This window comes from Abramis brama (assembly GCF_963993115.1).
Source record: "Abramis brama genome assembly, chromosome: 10".
NCBI classification, from domain to species: Eukaryota; Metazoa; Chordata; class Actinopteri; order Cypriniformes; family Leuciscidae; genus Abramis; species Abramis brama.
Window position 1 is genome coordinate 16,695,939 of NC_139972.1, and position 22,812 is coordinate 16,718,750.

The window sequence follows — 22,812 nt, forward strand, 5'->3', positions numbered from 1 at the left end:
ATCTCCGGGTCTGGCGGTACCACTTTTAGCATAGCTTAGCATAGATCATTGAATCGAACAGGACCATTAGCATCTCTCTAAAAAAAATGACCAAAGAGTTTCGATATTTTTTCTATTTAAAACTTGACTATTCTGTAGTTACATCGTGTACTAAGACCGACAGAAAATGTAAAGTTGCGATTTTCTAGGCTGATATGGCTAGGAACTATACTCTCATTCCTGCATAATAATCAAGAAACTTTGCTGCCGTACCATGAGTCCAGCAGGCGTAATGATATGACGCAGCGCCTGAAAATAGGTCTAATAGGTTAGACAAACTTAGTCCCGGTCACGTTGGAAGTTACTGAGCTGGGGACTATTTTCAGACTATTTTTTTGATAGAGATGCTAATGGTCCTGTCCGATTCAATGATCTATGCTAAGCTATGCTAAAAGTGGTACCGCCAGACCCGGAGTTCGGCTGAATGGATTCGAAAACGGTAAAACTCAACTGTTTAACTCTGGGGGAGTTGTAAAATGAGCCTATTTCCAAAAAAACTGGAGTATCCCTTTAAGCTTCTGACTAGCAGAGGTGTAAAGAGGACCTGAAAAGAGTAGCCTACCTACTTGAGTAAAAGTACTTAGCGAAAATGACTCCAATACAAGTCACCAATTGCAATACCACTTGAGTAAAAGTCTTAGAGAATCTGATTTTAACAATACTTAAGTATTTCACTCATAGTGAATGTAGGCTCAAAGATGCACTAGTCCTCAGCACCCAAGAGAGATGCCAGTGAAAAACAAGAAACAGTTGATTTGTAAGGAGAGCAAATCACATGTTTATTTTCTGAAATCAAAATAAAACTGAACACCTCAATAATGCAATAAATCAAGGTTGACACAACAGCCTCTTAAACGTCTACAAACACTCAAGTCTCAGTTGAGCTCAAGTGCTCAAAAAGGCCATAGTAAACCAATATCCTTCAAAAAGATTGCTTTAATACAACAGATAAATAAAATAACGTTGAGTAAAATGAAATAGTCAAAGCCTACTTGCACTGGACGTGCTGGTTTCAGGTCCATCTCATATGAAACACCTGTGATTCAGCAACTACACTAATGCACACACATTTGTGCAAAGTATAGCCTTGTTGACAAGTTTGGGTGAGTAAGGTCAAAACGCACACGATGTAGTACCTTTAATGCCCTGTAGATGGCGATATCGCTTCTTTATAGCAGAAATAAAGTGCTGAAGAAAAAGTTAGGTGCCATGTAAAATGTAAACAGTAATTGCACAACTCATCACAAATGTACTGTAGTAAAGAGTACACTTATTAAAAATGTAGTCAAGAAGAGAGTAAAAGTTGCTAAAACTCAGTAAAACTACAAAGTAGCCAAAAATATACTTAAGTACAGTAACTAATTATATTTACTCAAATATACTCAAATATATACTCAAAATATATAATATACTCAAATTTTCCCGAAACAATCAGACAAAAATGTTATTTAGATTTTTTTTCCAAGAGCGCTTTTATAAACACAATGAGTCTGTGAAAGCAGACTAATGTGTAGATGAGTTTACACCTGTTTGGTCCGATGGCGTTTAATGTCCGACAATGGATAACCTCTATTCCCATTTACTGTAACCACTTGTTAGCAACTTCCTTTTTCAAGACAAGTAAAAGGAGAGTATTACTGATGTATTTTATTTGACTGTTTTTTAATAAAACATTAAAATATATTAGATTGTTGTAACCACAGACCATATTTTAAACCCAATAAAAATAAAAATAAAACACTGACTTCAGGATAATAGAACCGGAAGTGTTAAAATGCTAACTACCTTCTGGGATTTGACATACAGAAATTGCCACACTCAAGTCTCAGGCCTTCATAGTAAATAATGTAGACCTATTTAGTATGCAAATATGTTCATGAATATGGTGTAGGCCTCAGTGAAATGAACACCATAACTTTTGGATACCTGACTGAGCCAAACCATGTTTGATCTGTAAATATTACAGGGAAGATCTGTCTGGAGACAGAAAACATAAAAGTAGGCCTATCCCTTACAGAGACACTATGAGGAACACAGTGCCAGTATGTTGGTGCACTGTATGATCAATAAGTCATGACAACATATGTTTTACATTGCTTTAACTCATCAAAATAAGCATTTTTTAACATTTTTTTTAAGTCAGTTTAATGTAATTCTGGTTGAAACGACTTAAACATCCAAGTTGATTGTACTTAAGAATTTAGGGCAGCAACTTTGTTTACAGTGTGTGTATTCAGAAAACTTAAAGCACTCAGTTAAAAGTACAGATGCTGTTAAAAAGGACTCCCTATTTATCCTACATTCTCAGAAAACAAAGTACCTTATGGTATTGACCAGGGACAGTTCTGTACTTTTTTTTTTCTGAGAGTGTATATATGGTAAAAAGTCTCCCTCTGCTGGTTGTAAAATGTGCACAGCATCCTCATCTACTAGAAACCATGTAACCACACTGTTTTTAATCTAAGCTGTTTTGTAACATATGAATAATGTGTATGTGTAAGGTGCCACTGCTCTTTAATCCTTTCACAAATACAAATATAAAAAAGTCAAACCTTTATCTTCTTTCCTGAAAAAGGAAAATATGATTGAAGTGTAAATGGCTCATTTATGAAGTTCCAGCTGCTATTATGTTCAATGTCCTGCGGAGGATTAATGTTTTTTATAGTTCCTGTCGGCAGATGAGCTCTATTTTTATCTTTTCATTACATTCTATGTTCTAGTCTACTGCATTACTGTAATGTGAAGGCTCTAGGTGGCATCTAATGTCTAAGAAGACATGGAGCTGAAGAAGCTTTTAAAATAAAGGCCCAAAACTGTGGCGGTGTAAACACATAAATATTTAATTTGGGGGGAAATACATTTTTTGCCATGTTTTGGTGTCATTTTGTATGCTTAAAATTATTCACATATTCTTTCTGTAAAACAAATAAATATTGATAAATTATGGCAAATTATAAATTATTGCACGTTTCTTCTTTCGTAATCTGTTTTATGGACCTCCTTAAATTAACAGAAATAAAAAAATAATAAAATGATTATAACGGGAAACAAGAATTAGTCATGTTTTTTTTTTTTTTTCTGAATCACCTGAAAAACTGCTTGTCAGTTTGCTGTCACCTTTCTATGATGCGTCTATATTGTGAATTGAAAGTACTTTGTCATCAGTATTAGTGAAAACTACTGCAAAATAGTTTTGTATTTTCAGCAGATTCTCTTAAGCACTCATTGGGCCTCTCTGATTGGCTGCTGGTCTGACTGCTCTATTGTTCCTCTCCGCTCTCCACCCAGCTCCTGTGCCCTCACAAAAAAATAACTGCCAATAGCTCATGGAAATCTGCCTGCCTTGGCTTAATTGAGCTTCACACTATTCAGTCTAATAATATTTTTTGGGGAAGAAAAAAACAGGTAGGTTATTCTTTTTCATATTATATGTTTGGTTGTTGTTCGGGTTGGGGTTACAAAAGTTGGTTTTAGGCCATCAATAACGTTTTTGTGGTCGCAGATGATTTGATGGGGTTTAAAAATAGTTCTGAAACTAGTTTATCTTTATTTACAGTAGGCTATACCAGAAAAATATAAGGGTATCATTTTTGTCATCATTCATTCATGGACAAATTAAACCAAAATGATTTTCTAAGAATTCAGAATTTATTTAAATAACTGTAAAGATTTATTTTTTGAAATTAAGTGTAATTTAAGCTCTGCTCTTTTTGATGGAAAACCTAATAAATTGTTATTGTTCACTAAAACTAAGAATTGTTTTTGTTCATAAGCTGAAATAAAGTATAACTATTAGATGAAAAATGTATATGTATATAAAAAACGAATAAAAGCACATGACAAAAGTGATTGTTAATTTGTTAACATTAGTTAATGTATTAACTAACATGAACTATAACCATGAGCAATATATTTGTTACTGTATTTGTTCATCTTTGTTAAAGTTAGTTAATAAAGATCCAGCTGTTCATTATTTGTTCATGATATTTCAGTGCATTAACTAATGTTAACAAATCCAACTTTTAATTTTAATAATGTACTAGTAAATGTTGAAATTAACATTAACAAAGATTAATAAATACTGTAGAAATGCAGTTCATTAGTTCATGTTAACAAATGAAACCTTATTGTAAGGTGTTACCAACCTAACAATAAAAGATCATTCGATATCAATACTGTAGTATATAAAAAATAGTTAATAAATCCATGATTGATCAATCTTGTGTTTAAAAATATATCACCTTGATGAATTCATTTTAGCATTGACTATTTTTTTTTTTTTTTTTTTTTGTAGGTGCAAGATGTACAGCTTTATGGGAGGTGGATTGTTTTGTGCAGGAATAGGGAACATACTCCTGGTGATCTCCACCGCCACAGACTACTGGATGCAGTACCGCCAGTCCAGCAACTTCATGCATCAGGGTCTGTGGCGCTACTGTATGCCTGGAAAATGCATGACGCACACAGACAGCATCGGTGAGACCATCACATCACGGACTAAAAATGTATCCATTAGGATGTTGTGCAAGGTACTTATACTGACTGACTAGTATCTGGTTGATTTGGAACAGCATACTGGGATGCGACCCGGGCCTTCATGATCCTGGCTATCCTAGCTTGCTTCTTTGGCATCATCATCGGTGTCATGGCTTTCATCAATTACTCCCCCTTTGGCGGCTTTGACAAAACCTTTTCTGCAGGAATTCTCTATTTCATGTCATGTAAGAATGTTTTATTTATTCCTTGAATTTATCACAGTTTATTTGCGAACCTGAGTTGGATTTTGTGGCTGTACCTTCCAGGCTTCTTTGTGCTGCTGGCCATGGCTGTCTACACTGGCATGACAGTCAACTACTATGGAAAACGATATGGGAACTGGCGGTTCTCTTGGTCCTACATAATGGGTTGGGTTTCTGTGGTGCTCACATTCTTTTCAGGTATACACTAGATAAAGCGTGTGATTAGTTGCAGTTTTATTGAGAGTATATTAGCCTAGTACAGAAAAATGTGTGTATAAAAGTGCACATTTAAAATAGTGCAGTATAAGTGCAATTAAAATAGACGTTCATTAGGCGTCCCATAGACGTCTAGTGTTTGTTTTTACAAACTGAGGTACGAGTCAATGATATTTTCTGTGGGATATTCCTAAAGAACAAGCATTAATACAAAAAAACTGAAATGTTACATCATGAACACATGGTCAATGTCTCTCAGTAATTATTGAGGATTATTGTTGCTTATCATTCCTGGTGTTTCTCTGCAGGGATCTTCTATATGTGTGCTTACCGGATGCAAGAGCCAAGAGGCCCAATGTCACGCTGATGCTTCTCATCCTAGATCTGCTATTCGAACCCTTCAGTCTGAATGTGAACCATCATGTCATCCCTGATCTCTTCATTTTAGACCTATCATTTATTGTTTCTTTTAAAATCAGAACACAAACGAATAAATGACTAATACAAGTGTTCAGTTCATTTTATGTTTATGCATAATCTAATTTCCAATATATATGTAATACATAATGGGCAGTTTAGGTTGGTATTAAAATATAAGACTTTATATATATTTAGGTTTGGAAAAGTTTGAAAATTTTTTGAATTACTGGCTTTTTATGGTGAAATGTAGAGTTGAATTTCTTTTGTAATTTAATCTGCATTTAAACGTTTTACAAATTATATACACTATTGAAAAGTTGGTAAGATTTTTTATGTTTTTGAAACAAAAGTCATGCTCACTAAGGCTGCATTTATTTGATCGATAATACAGTAAAAACAGTAGTATTGTAAAATATGTAGAATGAACTTGAATATAATTTATTACTGTGATGGCAAAGTGTGATCCTTCACAAATCATTCTAATTTGATGATTTGCTGCTCAAGAAATATTTCTTATTATTAACAAAGTTGAAAACAGTTGTGCTGTTTAATATTTTGGTGGAAACCGTGACACATTTTTCTGGATTCTTTAATGAATAGAAAGTTTAAAAACATTTATTTGAAATAAAAGTCTTTTGCAACATTATAAATGTATTTACTGTATTTTTTGATCAATTTAATGCATCCTTGCTGAATAAAAGTATTAAATTTTTTTTTAAAAATCTTACTGACCCCAAACTTTTATCAGTTTAGAGTTGACTTATTTCATACTTTGTGTAAAGTTTTTAAGTTAGAACTGAGAACACACCGCATTGACTTTGTGAACAGCAAATCCTTTATTGTCAGAAGTGTTAGACACAACAGGAGGTGATACATTTGCAGCAGCATTTTTAACACATGAACAAAAACATGCTGCTCAAAACAGCTACAAATAAAACTGGTTCTTAATGCGCATGAGTTACACAAAAACTCACAGCTGGTCCAAATTAAAGCTGAGATGTTTTACATCAACAGCTACAAAGAAAACTGGTAATAAATGCTCACGAATTACACATCAACACACAGGACCAAATTAAAGCTTTGAGATGTTTACATCACAGAAACATGCAGAAAAAAATAAAATGGCTTATTAAAGTGCTCTGAAACAACAAAGTAAGGTGCTCCACACAGTGAAATCATTTCTCAGAATGATTTAATCAACTTCCTCAATGGTCGGTCCAGAGGATCCACCTCCACCAGGGGCACCTCCAGCTCCTGGGAAGGCTCCAGGCATGCCCTCTGGCATCCCACCAGGCATCCCACCAGCGCTCTGGTACAGCTTTGTGATGATAGGGTTGCACACCTTCTCTAGCTCCTTCTGCTGATGCTCAAACTCCTCCTTCTCAGCGGTCTATACAGCAATGACAAGATAAAGTAAGTACTACGGATGCATAAAGACCTCAGAGACAAAAGTTGAGGACCATACCTGGTTTTTGTCCAGCCAGCTTATGACCTCATTGCACTTGTCGAGGATCTTCTGCTTGTCCTCTTCACTAATCTTGCCTTTGAGTTTCTCATCTTCAACGGTGGATTTCATGTTGAAGGCGTAGGACTCGAGGCCATTCTTAGCAGAAACCTTTTCTCTTTGAACATCATCCTCAGACTTGTACTTCTCAGCTTCCTGCACCATGCGCTCAATGTCCTCCTTGCTTAGACGTCCTAGAAGAGTTTGATTAGGACCACTGATTAGGTTTCAAATAATAAATAGTAGTAAAGGTACAGTCACATGTACCATTGCTCAATGTAATTTCATGGGAGAAATCCAGTCATTCCAATAAAAGAGATTAGATTTATCTAATTTTCAAGCCTTAACCAACAGAAAGCTGGTAGATGTGTGAGTGAATTCTGTGTGAGCAGTGCTTCATACATCTCTACACAACTGAAATAGCTTAGGGCTGCCCTCAACTAGTAGTCGTTCATTTAAGAGATTAGTCGACTAATCGCACATGTATATTAATAAGCCATATAAATCATAATAATGAGCCTTTGATTGCCTATAACACACAGCAAATTTCTTGTTATTGTGAGTTTACGCAAATGTAAGTAGACCCTTTACAGTTTCTAATGCAATACAGTTTCTCTTATCTGTATGACCAAAAATGACAGAGTATTTTAAGTTGTTTCCGCTATTATCAGAAAAAATGCAAGGCGTCGGAGCCTCCATGTCGTGCAGTAAAGCGTGTTATACTTAAGCCTCCACACCCTGCTTGATCACTGGGATATGCGCATATTAATAGCGCACATTTTAGGTTAACATTAGAGTGAGCGGCCATGTAAAGTTTCTACTTGCGTTTCAAATGATAAGACATATTTGAGGTTGATGGATGATAGGCGAACGTTTGGATTTCCTAACGACCTGTCCCTAACGGACTGCATGACATAGGCACAAAGTTTTTTGTTTTTTCTGCGGCTTTTTTCTAACCGACTAATAACATTTTTGGTCAACTAAACCTCTTCTAGTCGACTAACGATTAGTCGAATATGAGAGAGCAGTCCTACAATAGACCTTATGCTTTTGCTGCAATTCCACTAATGTGACTGCACATTAAGTGACACTCAGGAAGTCAAGAGTTATGCTACCTTTGTCATTTGTGATGGTGATCTTGTTCTCCTTGCCGGTGCTCTTGTCTACAGCGGAGACATTCATGATGCCATTGGCATCAATGTCAAAGGTTACTTCAATCTGTGGGACGCCACGAGGAGCAGGAGGGATGCCTGTCAGCTCGAACTTTCCAAGCAAGTTATTGTCCTTAGTCATGGCTCTCTCACCCTCGTAAACCTAGAAGAATTCAATTAAACACGAAACTTTGCAAGAAACTATGGACAAAATCAATGGACATCAGGTGTTGCTCACCTGAATGAGGACACCAGGCTGATTGTCAGAGTAGGTGGTGAACGTCTGTGTTTGTTTGGTTGGGATGGTAGTGTTACGTTTGATCAGGATGGTCATAACGCCACCAGCAGTCTCAATTCCCAAGGACAGAGGGGTAACGTCCAGGAGCAACAGGTCTTGGACATTCTCAGACTTGTCTCCAGACAAAATGGCTGCCTGGACAGCTGTAAAAGAGGAAATATGTCTATAATTCAAAAGAAATTCACGAAGGAATAGGACTTTCAGAAAAAAAGTCAATTTTGATTACCTGCTCCATATGCGACAGCCTCATCCGGATTGATGCTCTTGTTCAGTTCCTTCCCATTGAAGAAATCCTGCAGGAGCTTTTGGATCTTTGGGATACGGGTGGACCCTCCGACAAGCACAATCTCATGAACCTGTGACTTGTCCATTTTAGCATCACGAAGGGATTTCTCTACCGGATCCAACGTGCCACGGAAGAGATCGGCATTGAGCTCTTCAAAACGAGCCCTGGTGATGGAAGTGTAGAAGTCGATTCCCTCATAAAGAGAGTCGATCTCAATACTGGCCTGAGTGCTGGAGGACAAAGTGCGTTTCGCCCTCTCGCATGCGGTGCGCAGCCGACGTACAGCCCTTTTGTTGTCGCTGATGTCTTTTTTGTACTTGCGCTTGAACTCAGAGATGAAATGGTTGACCATGCGATTGTCGAAGTCTTCTCCCCCAAGGTGAGTGTCTCCGGCTGTAGACTTGACCTCAAAGATGCCATCCTCAATGGTAAGAATGGACACATCAAAAGTGCCACCACCAAGATCGAAGATCAAGACATTTCTCTCAGAACCAACCTGGTATAGGAAAAATAAATCAGTTTTATTAAAAAATGACTGCCTTTAAGGCACCTAATATGCTATTTTGACCTGCCCTTTCCTTTAGTGTGAAATAGCTAATTGTGCATGTAAATGATTTGTACAGTTACAAAGAACAAAGTCCAAGACAAATGGGAGTTTATCTCTCCCACTTGCATCAAACACCTTGTCAGTTGGGAGAGCCGGCGCCAGCAGAGCATTAAGAAGGGGTCTGAAGTAATGAAAGGGGGCGATGAAATAACACAAAGTATCCCAGCTAGAAAAACATGTGGCCCATTCATGTATTTGTCGGACCCCAAACAAATCTGTCCGCTACTACAGCTATTAGGGCCGGAGACACAAAAAAAGACAGCCTGAACAGCAACTGCTGACAAACAATAACAATACAATGAAATAATCAGTTAAGTACAACCAATTATCTAGCCTTCTAAACATGAAAAATATTTCATATCTTTAGCCTACCCAGCAGAGCTGCATTATTTGTGGCGTGGGAAGATTTGTGTGTCAAATGTTCCAATCAAAACGTGATTTTGTGAAACAGACTGTCCTTAATTAATTAAATTGTGTCTATACTAGCCTAATATTAATGCTAGAAAGCCTATCCACTTGGCAATTGTGATTTTTTTTAAATGGTCAATTCTATTTCATCATTAAAATCTATTTTCACATTCATCTTAAATAAGGGGGCAAGATAGTCCGGGTGAGTCCTTCACTCCCCAAGTTGCGCTGGCCCTGGCTGTCATTATCGAACTCGGGCTCAAAATGGTACAGCAATACCAATTTATATTAAATAATAATCATCTAATATTATTTACAGCTGCTCATGAAGCCTCGGGAGTTGAATCCCGATTATGGTAAGGGGCGTTACATTTCTGACCAGCAGTTGCCAACTCACAGCAGACTGAGTCAGCTGACCAATCAGAGTAGACTGGGTGTTTCAGAAGGAGGGCTTTAAAGAGACAGGAACTAAAACAGATGGTGACAAGAGGTGATGCAGCAATGTACTGTATGTAAAAAAAAGAAGTGTTTTTTTGTTTTCTTTACTTTAAATCATGTAAATGTATCCTTGAAAATAAAATAAAATTATAAACTTGTAAATAAGCATAATATGCACTTTAATATTGCTATATTGTAAAAGTAACAATCTTACTTTCTTGTCCAGGCCATAGGCAATGGCAGCAGCAGTCGGTTCATTGATAATTCGTAGAACATTGAGACCAGAGATAGTCCCAGCATCCTTTGTGGCCTGGCGCTGAGAGTCATTGAAGTAAGCAGGTACTGTAACAACAGCATTCGTGATGGTCTGCAAAAACAGATTCATGCCTTTCGTGAAATGCAACATTGTGCAAAGTTTTGATTATTTTTACTGAAGTCATCCACTAAATCAGAAGGCACTTTTCTCCACAAATGTCTAAGATGTGTTGTTCAAACAGGCCTTCATTCTCTAATATATTGCCATGTGTCAATTTGACAGGTTGAATATGTCAACCTCTTTAGACCTACTACAGCAACATTCTCAACACCATTATTGCAAATACAGGTGTTTGTATAGAATTACGGTCTCTTTGTTTTCAGTATGCGGAGTATGAGGGCAAGGTATTTGACAGAAACCTACTTTTCCAAGGTATGCCTCTGCAATTTCTTTCATCTTTGTAAGCACCATGGAAGAAATCTCCTCTGGGTAAAAGGCCTTGGTCTCCCCTTTGTATTCAACTTGAACTTTGGGGCGTGTGTTGTCATTTATAACAGTGAATGGCCAATGCTTCATGTCTGACTGTACAACAGTGTCATCAAACCTCCGTCCAATAAGCCTTTTTGCATCTAGAGAAACAAATATGGCAACAATCTCAGCAACTACATCGTATCCTTATATAACAACTTTGAAAACATGAAAAAACAGTAATGCAGCACAGGGATGCACAGCTATTATAATTCTTGCTGATACCAATAAGCTGATGGTTATTTTCTGATAAATGAGCCAACAAAATATGTCATGGCCAAAAAAAGATGAATGGCAAAAATGTATACAATTTTGCCTAAATTAATTAAATTAAAATAGAAACTAAAATCAAATGCTAAATTTAGGCATCACACCGTTATAATGTACAATATGACAAATTGATACTCATTTTGAGATTTGTTTATGATTGCATTTAACAGTGTTATTATTTTTTTGTGTTTTTAAAGTTAAATCTAACTGTTAAATTACAGGAAAGGGTAGTATGTACAATTTAGTATCCAAAATTAGTCAATACAGGTCAATTTAAAAAATCTCAAATGTATAGCATGCATAAAATCACTTACCAAAGACTGTATTGGTGGGGTTCATTGCTACTTGATTTTTGGCAGCATCTCCAATCAGCCTCTCAGTGTCTGTGAATGCTACATAACTTGGTGTGGTCCTGTTGCCCTGGTCATTGGCAATGATTTCAACTTTGCCATGCTGAAAGACCCCCACACAGGAGTAGGTGGTCCCTAGGTCAATGCCCACTGCTGGTCCCTTTGACATGGTTTCTGCTGGCAGAAAACAGACATTATGGCAATGGTTAATATTCATTATGAAACATATTTTAGGCATTTAACCCAAGCCTTCCAAATAAGGGATATATGTTTTGTTTATATCCTATTTATAGCTCAAGTATATTTAACGTTGTGACTGTTCACTCAAACGCTTTTGTGGCTCACAAGACATAAGATCCTTTGGCCTGCATGAAGCACAGAGCAGATCAGCTGTCACTGTGTTAAAGGATGCTACGTCAGACTCAAACAGAGCTGAGGAAAGCACTTCTCAACAGCTTGATCATTCATTCTGTTTCATTACTGATGATATTTTTACTTTCCAAAGTTTAAATCACATTATCATTGACTAATTTCGTTCCGAACCTTTTCCTGACCTTTTTTTCTTTCTTATATTGTACACTAAATTTGTCAAGACAGAATAACAGCCTCAGAACCATTTACTTTAATCTCCTTTTCCGTTTTGAGTGACCTATCCCGTTAGGATAACTGACTACACCCGAGGGAACGTCAAGCTTCAGTTTCCTCGTTTGTGCTACACTATTATGCAACATTCGTGATTTCAGTGAGCAATGAGCATTCGCAACTGGAAGAAATGGGAGTGTTTTCTGGAATCATCTAGAACGCGCGCACGCACTCAACACTGCGAAGACGTTCGAATGTCATAAATGATTAACTTACAGCTCTAGAACATTCCACGCTATCGATGGTTTAGTATGCAAATCGGGTGCACAAAACTATCAAAATAACATGGGCGATTAAAATTGGTGGTCCATTTTGTTATATCTTGTCAAGCATTAGTAACTGTAAAAATAGTTTATATATAATTATAATCGACCCAAACTCTTTTACTATTTTAATGCATAATAATAATCGTGATAATTCTCACCAGATAAAACGATGACTCTGTCAATCACTTGCTGTGTCGCAGCTCGAAATGCGCGCGATCTCTCTGCAGCAGAACTGTCTGTGTGTGTGCTGTGCGGTGCGGTAACGCGCTTTAAGACTTCCTGAGAGAACAGTCCAGAACCTGATGGGAACGAGCGCAGCAGCCAATCACATCGCACGGTCGCTGAAGCGTTCAGAGATGGAGAATATGCCTGCAGTATTCAGCCTATAACACAACCGAATGTTCAGAAATATAATGAACTATCGATCTATGGTTCTAGAACATTCCCAGGTGATTCAGAGTAGTTTTGCACTAATCAGAAATCCAGTCAATATATATATATATATATATATATATATATATATATATATATTTTTTTTTTTTTTTTTTTTTTTTTTTTTTTTTTTTTGATGACTTAAAGCAATGTAAAAACATATGTTGTCATAACTTGTTGGTCATAACATTTTTTACAGTGCACATAAAATAAAATAAAAAGAGAACAGACAGACACTGTTTCTATAGCAAGTGATTAATCGAAAACAGCCCACAGCAGGGTAAAACATAGCCTAGTTCCCTCCAGCGGCATTTTACTCCAGTGTCGTCTTTGTTTCGCATTTCTAAAAACCAGACGACGGTCGCAACAAAACCCCGTGAGTAAGAAAATAAAACCCTTTATGATAATATCCTTACAAGTAGGCTACAACGAAACACTTTTCTTAACATTACGGGATTTGTCACATTTGAGAACGCAGGAGCTTAACGTTACTGGCAGGGGATGGCGCTGTTGTTACGCTATGGGTTACCTCCTCAGGTGAGCTCTTTTTCTGTTCGCGACCGGTGCAGTAATCTAATATATGAGCCGTGTCTCATTTCGAAGGCTGCGTCCTCCGGAAGTTGCATGTCGGCCGCATCCGTCATTGAGGCTGCTTCATTTCAGTAAACTGACCACCATTCCAAAGTCAACAATTTACGCTTCACTAGGAATAACGGTTAATATTTATAATGGTTAGCTACTGTTCTGACTTTTCTCCGGAGGACGCTGCCTTCCAAATGAAGAATAGCCAACATACATTGAGACACACACCCAGCCTTTTTGTTTACTGTTTTCCAGCACTGCCCTATCACACACGTGACGTCACGCCCCCTTAAATTATGTCAGAAAGAAGGAAGCCCTTCTGTGTCATCATATAGTTTCTTTCGGATAACCCCAAAATAATTTGCTACAGTAGGAGCTATTCCCTCTGGTTTATGTATGCTTTTTAAAAACTGTAATTACTCCCCAGTAGGCTATCTACTGCATCCTTTCCTAAACCTTGTGATAGGCCTACTCCTGTTGGTCAAATCTGTTTTTCCTGAGTCGAAAGCTGAAAACCTATAAAATAAGATGTTTATTTCTTAAGAATTAGTTTTCTGTTCCACCTGTAATTTACTTTTGGAATAATTTGCTTGTTTTTAATGCAGAAATTCTTTCTCACAAATATGAAAGAAATTTCCTTTTAAGCTCATACACAGGTTCTAGCTGTTAAGAAATGTAGGCCTATACAAAGATTTAAAGCTGACATTGAGATAACATGCTCTTTTTGTTTGAATTCTATTGAAACAGTGGTTCAATTATTTTGGTCGTGTCACTACATTCAGAAGCTTTGGATTGATATTGGTATATTTGTCAAGTGTAAGATTTTGCCAGGCTTCTCATATACGAAACATTATCTTTGGGTATTTTGACTCAGACCCCACAAACGAAAATATCTGTTTTGTTATTAATAAAAAAAAATTCTAAGCAAATTTTATATTCACGAATGCACATTTTCAAACTGTTAACCTGTCTTCTCTGTCTTCTTAAAATAAATGGAAAATTATTTAAATGTGATTTCAGTATCTACTAATAAGAAAGCTAGAAAGACTGTTAGGATTTGCTCTGCCTTTGATCTCTTCATGTGAACATTTTTATGTGTTGCTCTCTCTCTCTCTCTCTCTTTCTTTTGTATTTATTTATTTATATTTCTTTTTTGCTGTTTTCTCCTTGATTATTGTTGTGGTTGATATTATGTGATGTATGCTTATTCTTTTGTATGTTCCCGTTCTCTGCAATAATAAAAAAAAGAAGTTTCGGATAAACTTAATTAATGAATATAGAAATAAATTATTAATAATATTACATGCAACTTGTTGTCCCACAGACAACACCTGTATTAACCTCATATTGCACTTTGATTTATTTATTCACTACTGCTATACTTAATAGCTTTTATTATTAATAATTACTTTATTTTATTATTAGGCTATACATTTCTTATTGAGTTGGCAACAGCTGCTCCATATTGCACTGCAGTGGCTTCATTTGTAAAAGATGCCACATCAACAAGTGTCCACATGGTGACATATTTGTGGGAAAACCCTGCAGTCAGAGACCTGACAGGGTCTTACTAACATCATGTACAGTACTCTGTTGACAATTATGACGTCACAGTTGTCAATAGTGTACTGTAAATTATGTTAGTAAGACAACCGGTCCACTTACAATGAAAACAATATGTGAAAGTAGAAACTAAAAGTCTTAAAAAAGGTATTGTATAGAGGGTGTGATGAGTTCAGCTTAAACAGAGAGCACAGGTACAGAAATCGACACACCCTCGTGCACCAGACAAAGCAAAGTGGTTGATAATTTCAAATCCTCTGGGATGTGATATTTTCAACAAAAGAACGGTCAATCAGAAAACAGAGGAATGGTATTGTATAGTTTTAGTCACAATAGCTTTTGTACCTGACCTGGATAAAAGGGTAAAAGGGTAGACAAGCATGCAATCTTGAAATGTCATATACAACAAAATAAAGTTTGAAATCACCATTTTACACTACACTAAAAAATATACACTGATTTGTCACAGGTTAACCAAAACTATGGAAACCCAATTTATGGAAATTAATTATAAGTTCCATTTCCTCCATGAATGAAATACCCCCTTTTTTATACATTTATTTAAAAAAAAAAGTGTGATGTACTAATTGTTGAATACCAAAAGTGGCATTTTGTAACTATTTTGGAGAAACTCTGAGAATCATTGTTCTGCCTCTGCCTTACAAGGGGAATTCCCTTTTTTATGTCCTGTAAGAATCTTTAAAAAGGTGCTTGGTTTCATCAAGAGAATGTCCTGTATGTGTTTGCTGACCTGAGAAAGGAACGGTGCATGGCCAGCTTTTTGTTGAAATAAGTGTTTAACTATGATGTAAGTATAGCATAAGTGTCAATATTCATAAAGAGAAATTCTATCTCTAAAATACCTTGACCAACACCTTTTTTAACACCCTACCTGGCGACAAAGTGACTACACCCGTCAAACATTATCTACCACTCTAAAAGCATAATTCCATTGTGAATTGAGTGGGAAACACATTTAAAAATAGTGAGGTCAGTATTCATATAATACACTTATATCTAATATCAATTATTTATATAAAAATACTCTTATTTAATTTGTTAAAAGGATAGTTCAACCAAAAATTTATTTTAAAAAGGTGTCATTTACTCTCCCTGAATTTCACCCTGATATTTTGAAGGGGGAAAAAAATGAATCCCTCATTCAGGTTCGTGCAGGTTTGAAATTATGTTATGGTGAGTAAATGAACTTCAAATGTAAATTTAAAACTAAATAAAACTGTAACAAATAATTTTAATACATTCCAAATCAAGAAAATCTGGGACATTTTGTAAAAATTTAATAAAATCAAGAATCTGTGATTTGTTAATTCTCTTTAACTGTCACGGGTGGTTGCAGGAAGGCAGACGGAGACAAAGATATATTTCCACAAACGAATGTTTAATGTAATAAATCACAAGACAGCAGAACATGTAACAACACAAATGTAACAGAGATCAGACCAAGACTGACTGAACAGACAGAACTTAAATACAAACACAGATGACACTGATTAACAGAAGACAGGTGATACAGATGATGATGATTAACTAAACACAGGTGATACAGCTGAACTAAATGACAGTAACCATAGAAACGAAGGAGTGGCGGGAAAAGAACAAAGGAAAATAGGAACGTTCAATCAAAACACAAACTTAAAGTCCAAACAAGCACTGACACGTGACATTAACCTTTATTTAACTGACAAAAGTACACAAAAAATTCCAATGTTTTCACTGGCCAAATTAATTGTATTTTGTACATTAAACAAATTTTGATTTTGATGGCTGCCTTATGTAGCCCTGCCCCTTTTCAGCGCTCCGCTCGTTGTCTTTTGACTTCCGGTCTGTATTTTCACAGCGATTCTGCGTGTTTATTAATAAACGGCTCGTTTTAAAATCTTCCCGGTCGACTGATATTTGTTAAGTCATCTGCTTTAAACATTACAGTAACATCCCTCATGATAACTTTCGTTAACTTTACATTAAGTAAATCCACTTCAAAAGCTAATTACTCCTGGACATCAATGTCATAGAAATATACAGAGCGACCGCAAAAACGGAAGTTAAAAGAAAATATTCTAAAGATGGCGGCGCCCTCGTTTCTCTGGGGCATAAGGTCTATATACCATACTGTCTATGGTCTATACACACTACAAAAAAGTTGGGACAGAGGCTTGTTTACCACTGTGTCAGGTCACCTTTCCTTTTAATTACATGAGGTTTATTAATTGGGGTTGTATGAATATTAATTATAATATGTCAAACATTAACACGAAAATTAGTATGTAAAATGATACATTCTTCATGCTGTTTGAGGAGATCATTACAGCTGCAGATGTCTATAAAATAAGCATATAACCCTAATTTGGTATTTTTATTGAGCTTTTGAATGATTTGGGTGGCTCGACTGAATATGATAAACTGAGGTCTTAAGACCTTAATGCGAATAAAGACCTGACATACTTTAATTGCCATGTGCCAGTTTCAGTTGTTGCCCTAGAACTATCTGTTCAGTCAGCAATACTGATGACAAAATTGTTTTGTAAACTTAGTTACCAGATCTGAATAGCTATCAGTGAAAAGATCACTGGAGAGTCTCGTGTTGCTCTCTTTGTCAAGTGTTCTCTCACACCCTTTTCCTCTGTATAAATACTGAATCTTGAAGAATCTGGAAGAAAGGAAGGTGAAGTTACTCATTAAGAGTTTGTGCATCCAAAAGGTAACATCTCTTTTATACTTTTAATGTTTTAACATCTCTTTTATTTATTCTCAAATGTTTTAACAGTGATGTGATAACACTTATTTAAAATACTTTATAGATGATAAAGTATTTTCTGCTTCGGTTAGTGTATTTTCTAACGGTTTGTCTTCTTTAGTTTGTCTCAGGATGATCAGGCTGCTCCAGTTATTGTGTCTTGCTGGCGTCCTTCTACAGTGTGAAGGTCAGCTTACGGGTCTCCAAGCATGCCTTACGAACCCTACGTACAGACTGGCAGGTCAGTGGTTATATTACTCTTTCTGTATATATGCAGTGCAGAAATCTTATTGATGATGATTTTGATGATGATTTGTCTTGTTGTCCAGTAAATATTATCTAAATATACGTTAACAATGTCTAAAAGTTTAACTGAAAAGCAAAATTGCATGATATAAAGATGTTTCAGACCATACAGTAGCCTACCTGTCAAAAGTTTAAAAACATTATTTGTTTTTAACTTTGTGAAATATTCTTCCAATTTAAAATAATTGTTTTTCTATTTTAATACATTTTAAAGTGTAATTTATTCCTGTGATGGTAAAGCTGAATTTTCAGCATCATTTCTTTTTTTGTAGAAAATGAATACAGAATCTTGAGTAACAGAATATATATATTTTTAAATCTTTCAGATAACAGTGATATAACAGTGACATGTGGAACCGATCAGATGTTTTTAAAAGTTTTCCTGTGTCCAATGTATTATGGGGGATACAATGAATCTCTAATGGCCCTCAATGCTAAGTTTAACATCCCAGCCTGCCGTGGAGTAGCAGACTGGTCTGTCAATCCTCCCGTCTTGATGTTTAACTTCTCAATCTCTCAGGATGCGCTCACCCTTTGTGGCAACAATATGAACGTAAGAGCTTTTTCACTTTCATTTTTAACTTTGAATGGCACAGATTTCTAAAATGTGTGTGGCATGTTTGTTGGTTAGATTACAAGTCAAGTGGGCTCAGGAGTATTCTCAGAGTTCTCCAATGTCCAGTCTGTTAATATCTCTGGATTAATAAATTCCTGGGATCCCAGCATTAGCGCAATCACTTACAGGCAACAACTGATGTACCAGTTTTCCTGTCTGTATCCGCTCCAGTATTTAATCAACAACACCGAGCTCAGCGTGTGAGTATATATTGCAAGAAACTGTTTCTGTATTGAGGTTTCAGTGCTGTAACTTTCATGACAAAAGCATGTCTTCATGCCAACAGGTCAGGAGTGAGTCTAGCTGTAAAGGACAACAACGGCACCTTCATCAGTACTCTAAGCATGAGTCTTTTCAGCGTAAGGATCTTTTCATTAAATGACACTTACACTTGAGACAGTAAATGCAACTTTCTTGACATCCTCCCTTTCTTTCGGACATTAGAATGTCAACCATACTAGCAAACTCCAGATACCAGGATCTGGGTTGATGTTAAAAACTCGCATATATGTGAAGGTCAAGGCAACAAATCTCACAAACAAGTAAGAATGCAACTCTCCAGTGTTATTTTAGAATTAATTATATACCATTATTGTATTTAGGCTACTATTTATCCATATTTTGAATTAGTTAATTTTGTTTTATGATTGTCAATTTTTTTTTTTACCTCAATTTATTTTTATTTCAGTTTTAATAATAGCCAGTAACTATTTACAGTTTTAGTTAAATAAAAACTTAAACTTATTCACTTATTTTACGAATTGTCCAATTCGTATGAATTCATACGAATGACCTACCCCTGACCCTGCTCCTAAACCTACCCATCACGTGGGTTTAGACAAATCGTACAAATTCGTACGAATTAGCCACCCTCATACGAATTCATACAAATTGGTTGTGAGATAGCGTTGCATAGTCTTAGTCTTTACAATGACAGCACAGTAACTCTTGAATGTATGAATCTGAAAATTAACACGGCTGATTATACCTTAATTGTCTTATTGTGTATTGTAAGGTTCAATGTGTTGCTGGACCGTTGCTATGCCACAACAAGCCCATATCCAGTCAGCAGCACCTCCTATGATCTTTTTGTTGGGTGAGTCATTTATTAAAAAAAGAGAGTGGTTAAGAAGACAATTCTCTTGTAAGAACCACATCTATTGTTGTTTATAGGTGTACTCGTGATCCCCAGACAGTAATCGAATTGAATGGGGTATCCCAGGAAGGTCGCTTCTCTTTTGAGGCTTTCCGCTTTGTGGAACATAAGAACCAGACCATCTCCACTTTCTACCTGCATTGTGTTACCCGACTCTGTGAGAACTCCACTTGTTCCACCTATCTTCCGGTAATTAATCACGCATTTATGATGCCATAATGTCATTTATTAATAATTTTATTTTATTGTATTTTTGTATTTAGATTTTGTTTGGTTCGACTGTGTTTATGGCTGTGTGAGGATATTATCAGACCTTTTTATATGTGTGTTTTGTAGAGATGTGTAAGGAAGAGAGAAGTGAGAGCAGTAGACTCTTCAGAGAACAACTCTAATGATGTAGCCACTGTCACATCAGGACCAATCACAACCAGAGTTGACAACGGTACAAAGAATCATCCTATATTTATACATTTATATATGTGACACAAAACCACAAAACCAGTCACATGAGTCAATTTTCTGAAATTGAGATTTATACATCACCTGAAAGCTGTATAAATAAGCCTTCCATTGATGTATGGTTTGTTAGGACAGGACAATATTTGGTCGAGACAACTATTTAAAAAATCTGGAATCTGAGGGAGCAAAAAAATCGAAACATTGAGAAAATCGGCTTTAAAATTGTCCATTTATGTTCGCGATTGTGCAGCATTCACTCACAAAAATAAACGTTTTATATATTTATGGTAGGAAATTTACAAAATATCTTCATGGAACATAATCTTTACTTAATATCCTAATGATTTTTGGCATAAAAGAAAAATCGATAATTTTGACCCATACAATGTATTGTTGGCTTTTGCAACTTATGACTGGTTTTGTGATCCAGGGTCACATATAACTAAAGTTACTGATTTTAAACAATAAAAAAATTCTCTGTTATTTTTCCAGCAGGTGGCCTTGCAGAAGTGTCTAGATGTAAGAATTCTCTTTACTAACAGCTCATTTTAATAAACACAATAAGAACCTTATCTAAATAGTTACATTTCTTAATGTTTCATTATGATGGTGTGATTTGATGTTGATTTTCCCCCCTAATATACCTAGTGACCTCATCTGCATCCATCCCTCAACTGATGAATGTTGGCATAGCCACTTGCTTGCTGAGCTTCTTTCTACTTGACTGGTTCTCTACATCCATACTTGCATGATGATCTACATCCGGATTTGGGAATTCCTTGCCTCTTGATTGAACACAACAGTCTTAGAAGATATCTCACATGATGCAAAAATGTGAGAAAATATATGTCAGTTATCAACACCTCTATTTTTCAATTTGGTAGATAGAATAATGTTTAGTAATTCTGACCTTTGTTGTCCTATGTTTTATGATCTTCAATGAGAACAAGGAAAAAGACAAAAGAAACGTATTCAGTGTGTAGTATACAAAATGCCTTTTTAAATTGAAAAGTCTAATGCATGCAATGCTGTTCTTGGGGAAAATAGCCTATATATGCACTATGTATGTAATAATTGAACATTTAAACTTGAATAAAAGTGTTAGAAACTGTCTTTGTCCCTGGTATTTTCACTCATCCAGGTCATCATATAATGTTAGGATTTCGTTCACTAGCAGCTTAATGTTTCATTTCAATTTCATTTCAATTAAAATATTTGGTCACATAACATTAAATACAGGTTTAAATACTAAATAGTAAATGGCCTCTATATATATATATATATATATATATATATATATATATATATATATATATATATATAGTTACCTCCAGACCAAGAAAAAATACGAGAACTCATTTATAAAAGGAAATATCGAGAAACCATCTTATTAAATCGAGAAAGCAAGACAATAATGCATGGCCACTTAAGGCTTCCGTATTATATTAGCTATACGTTAGACGAAATAATGCAAGTTCACGTGACGTGAGAATATGAATTTGCCAAGAAAACAATTTCTGAGCCAGAGATTATTACATACATATATGCATATGCCATCACTGGCGATACAGGTAGGCTATGTTTTTCGATAAACTGTGTCCATCTAATAAGAACAATTTATAGGCCTACCTGTAGGCTACCCTATGAGTAGTTTAAGATCGAAATGAGAGACTGATTTTTTTAGTTAGTTTATGGTTTATTGTTAAATTGTTAGTCTAATATAAATTCTTTGAATCCTGAAACCCAAACTGTAAAGAGGTACTAGATGCAAACAACAACTCCACTTAACTAAAGACAGGCCTTCTGAAAGAACAGGCACATTCAGTGACACAAAACATTCCTTTTTACTTCAGTTGTGTCAATTAATGACTACATTTATATTATGACGTTGTACCTTTCAAACCTAACAGAGAAAATCTTTCTTTAACAAACAGCAAAATATGAATTATTTTTTGTAAATCTTACAAAAATACACTGTACCAAACCAACCTCATTCACACCCCTTTCTTTCTTAAAAGGATAGTTCACCCAAAAATGAAAAAAATGTTATCATTAACTCACCCTCATGTTGTTCCAAACCTGTATGAGTGCTGAACACAAAAGAAGATATTTCGAAGAATGTTAGTAACCAAACAGTTGATGGACCCCATTGACCCATAGTGGGTTTTTTGTTGTTGTTGTTGTTGTTGTTTTTTTCACTATGGAAGTCAATGGCTACCCTCAACTGTTTGGTAACCAACTTTCTTTAAAACATTTTTTTTTTTTTTTTTTTTGTCCAACAGAAGAAAGAAACTCATACAGGTTTGGAAACATCTTGAGGGTGAGTAAATGATTACAGAATTTTCATTTTTTGACGAACTATCCCTTTAAAAGATGTCAGACAGCCAACATCTCTCTTATCGTATTATTATTACAGGCATCCAAATATTAAATTAACTGCTTAACTGACTTTCAATATCTTGATATCAAGTTCAACGAATATGGGTCAAGAGGGCAAACATTCAGATGTCACACTTTTGCATATC

General features: G+C 35.7%; 3 protein-coding genes across 5 annotated transcripts; 2 read left to right on the forward strand and 1 right to left on the reverse strand.

Annotated features, from left to right (window-relative positions):
* Window positions 1-3,204: 3,204 nt before the first annotated feature.
* On the forward strand, window positions 3,205-5,503 carry lim2.3 (lens intrinsic membrane protein 2.3). Its single transcript, XM_084126447.1, has 5 exons — window positions 3,205-3,444; window positions 4,334-4,515; window positions 4,611-4,760; window positions 4,842-4,976; window positions 5,303-5,503. Exons 2-5 carry the CDS (start codon window positions 4,341-4,343, stop codon window positions 5,359-5,361), a joined length of 519 nt encoding a protein of 172 aa, XP_083982573.1. The 5' UTR covers window positions 3,205-3,444; window positions 4,334-4,340; the 3' UTR covers window positions 5,362-5,503.
* Window positions 5,504-6,226: 723 nt separating this feature from the next.
* Window positions 6,227-13,666, reverse strand: hspa8b (heat shock protein family A (Hsp70) member 8b). Of its 2 annotated transcripts, XM_084126445.1 has the most exons (10): window positions 13,380-13,666; window positions 12,577-12,801; window positions 11,475-11,684; window positions 10,786-10,991; window positions 10,321-10,473; window positions 8,594-9,149; window positions 8,308-8,510; window positions 8,034-8,232; window positions 6,880-7,112; window positions 6,227-6,804 (listed from the first exon to the last, which is right to left on the reverse strand). In XM_084126445.1, exons 3-10 carry the CDS (start codon window positions 11,677-11,679, stop codon window positions 6,607-6,609), a joined length of 1,953 nt encoding a protein of 650 aa, XP_083982571.1. In that variant the 5' UTR covers window positions 11,680-11,684; window positions 12,577-12,801; window positions 13,380-13,666; the 3' UTR covers window positions 6,227-6,606. The 2 variants fall into 2 exon arrangements, with proteins under 2 accessions (XP_083982571.1, XP_083982572.1); XM_084126446.1 differs by lacking the exon at window positions 13,380-13,666 and having other exon boundaries at window positions 11,475-11,687; window positions 12,577-12,725.
* Window positions 13,667-17,668: 4,002 nt separating this feature from the next.
* Window positions 17,669-21,399, forward strand: LOC311091428 (zona pellucida-like domain-containing protein 1). 2 transcript variants are annotated; one of them, XM_084127368.1, is made up of 11 exons: window positions 17,669-17,714; window positions 17,872-17,991; window positions 18,383-18,609; window positions 18,688-18,872; window positions 18,959-19,031; window positions 19,117-19,214; window positions 19,688-19,768; window positions 19,846-20,017; window positions 20,165-20,270; window positions 20,780-20,806; window positions 20,936-21,399. In XM_084127368.1, exons 2-11 carry the CDS (start codon window positions 17,883-17,885, stop codon window positions 21,037-21,039), a joined length of 1,182 nt encoding a protein of 393 aa, XP_083983494.1. In that variant the 5' UTR covers window positions 17,669-17,714; window positions 17,872-17,882; the 3' UTR covers window positions 21,040-21,399. The 2 variants fall into 2 exon arrangements, with proteins under 2 accessions (XP_083983494.1, XP_083983495.1); XM_084127369.1 differs by having other exon boundaries at window positions 17,670-17,714; window positions 20,783-20,806; window positions 20,936-21,356.
* Window positions 21,400-22,812: the final 1,413 nt, after the last annotated feature.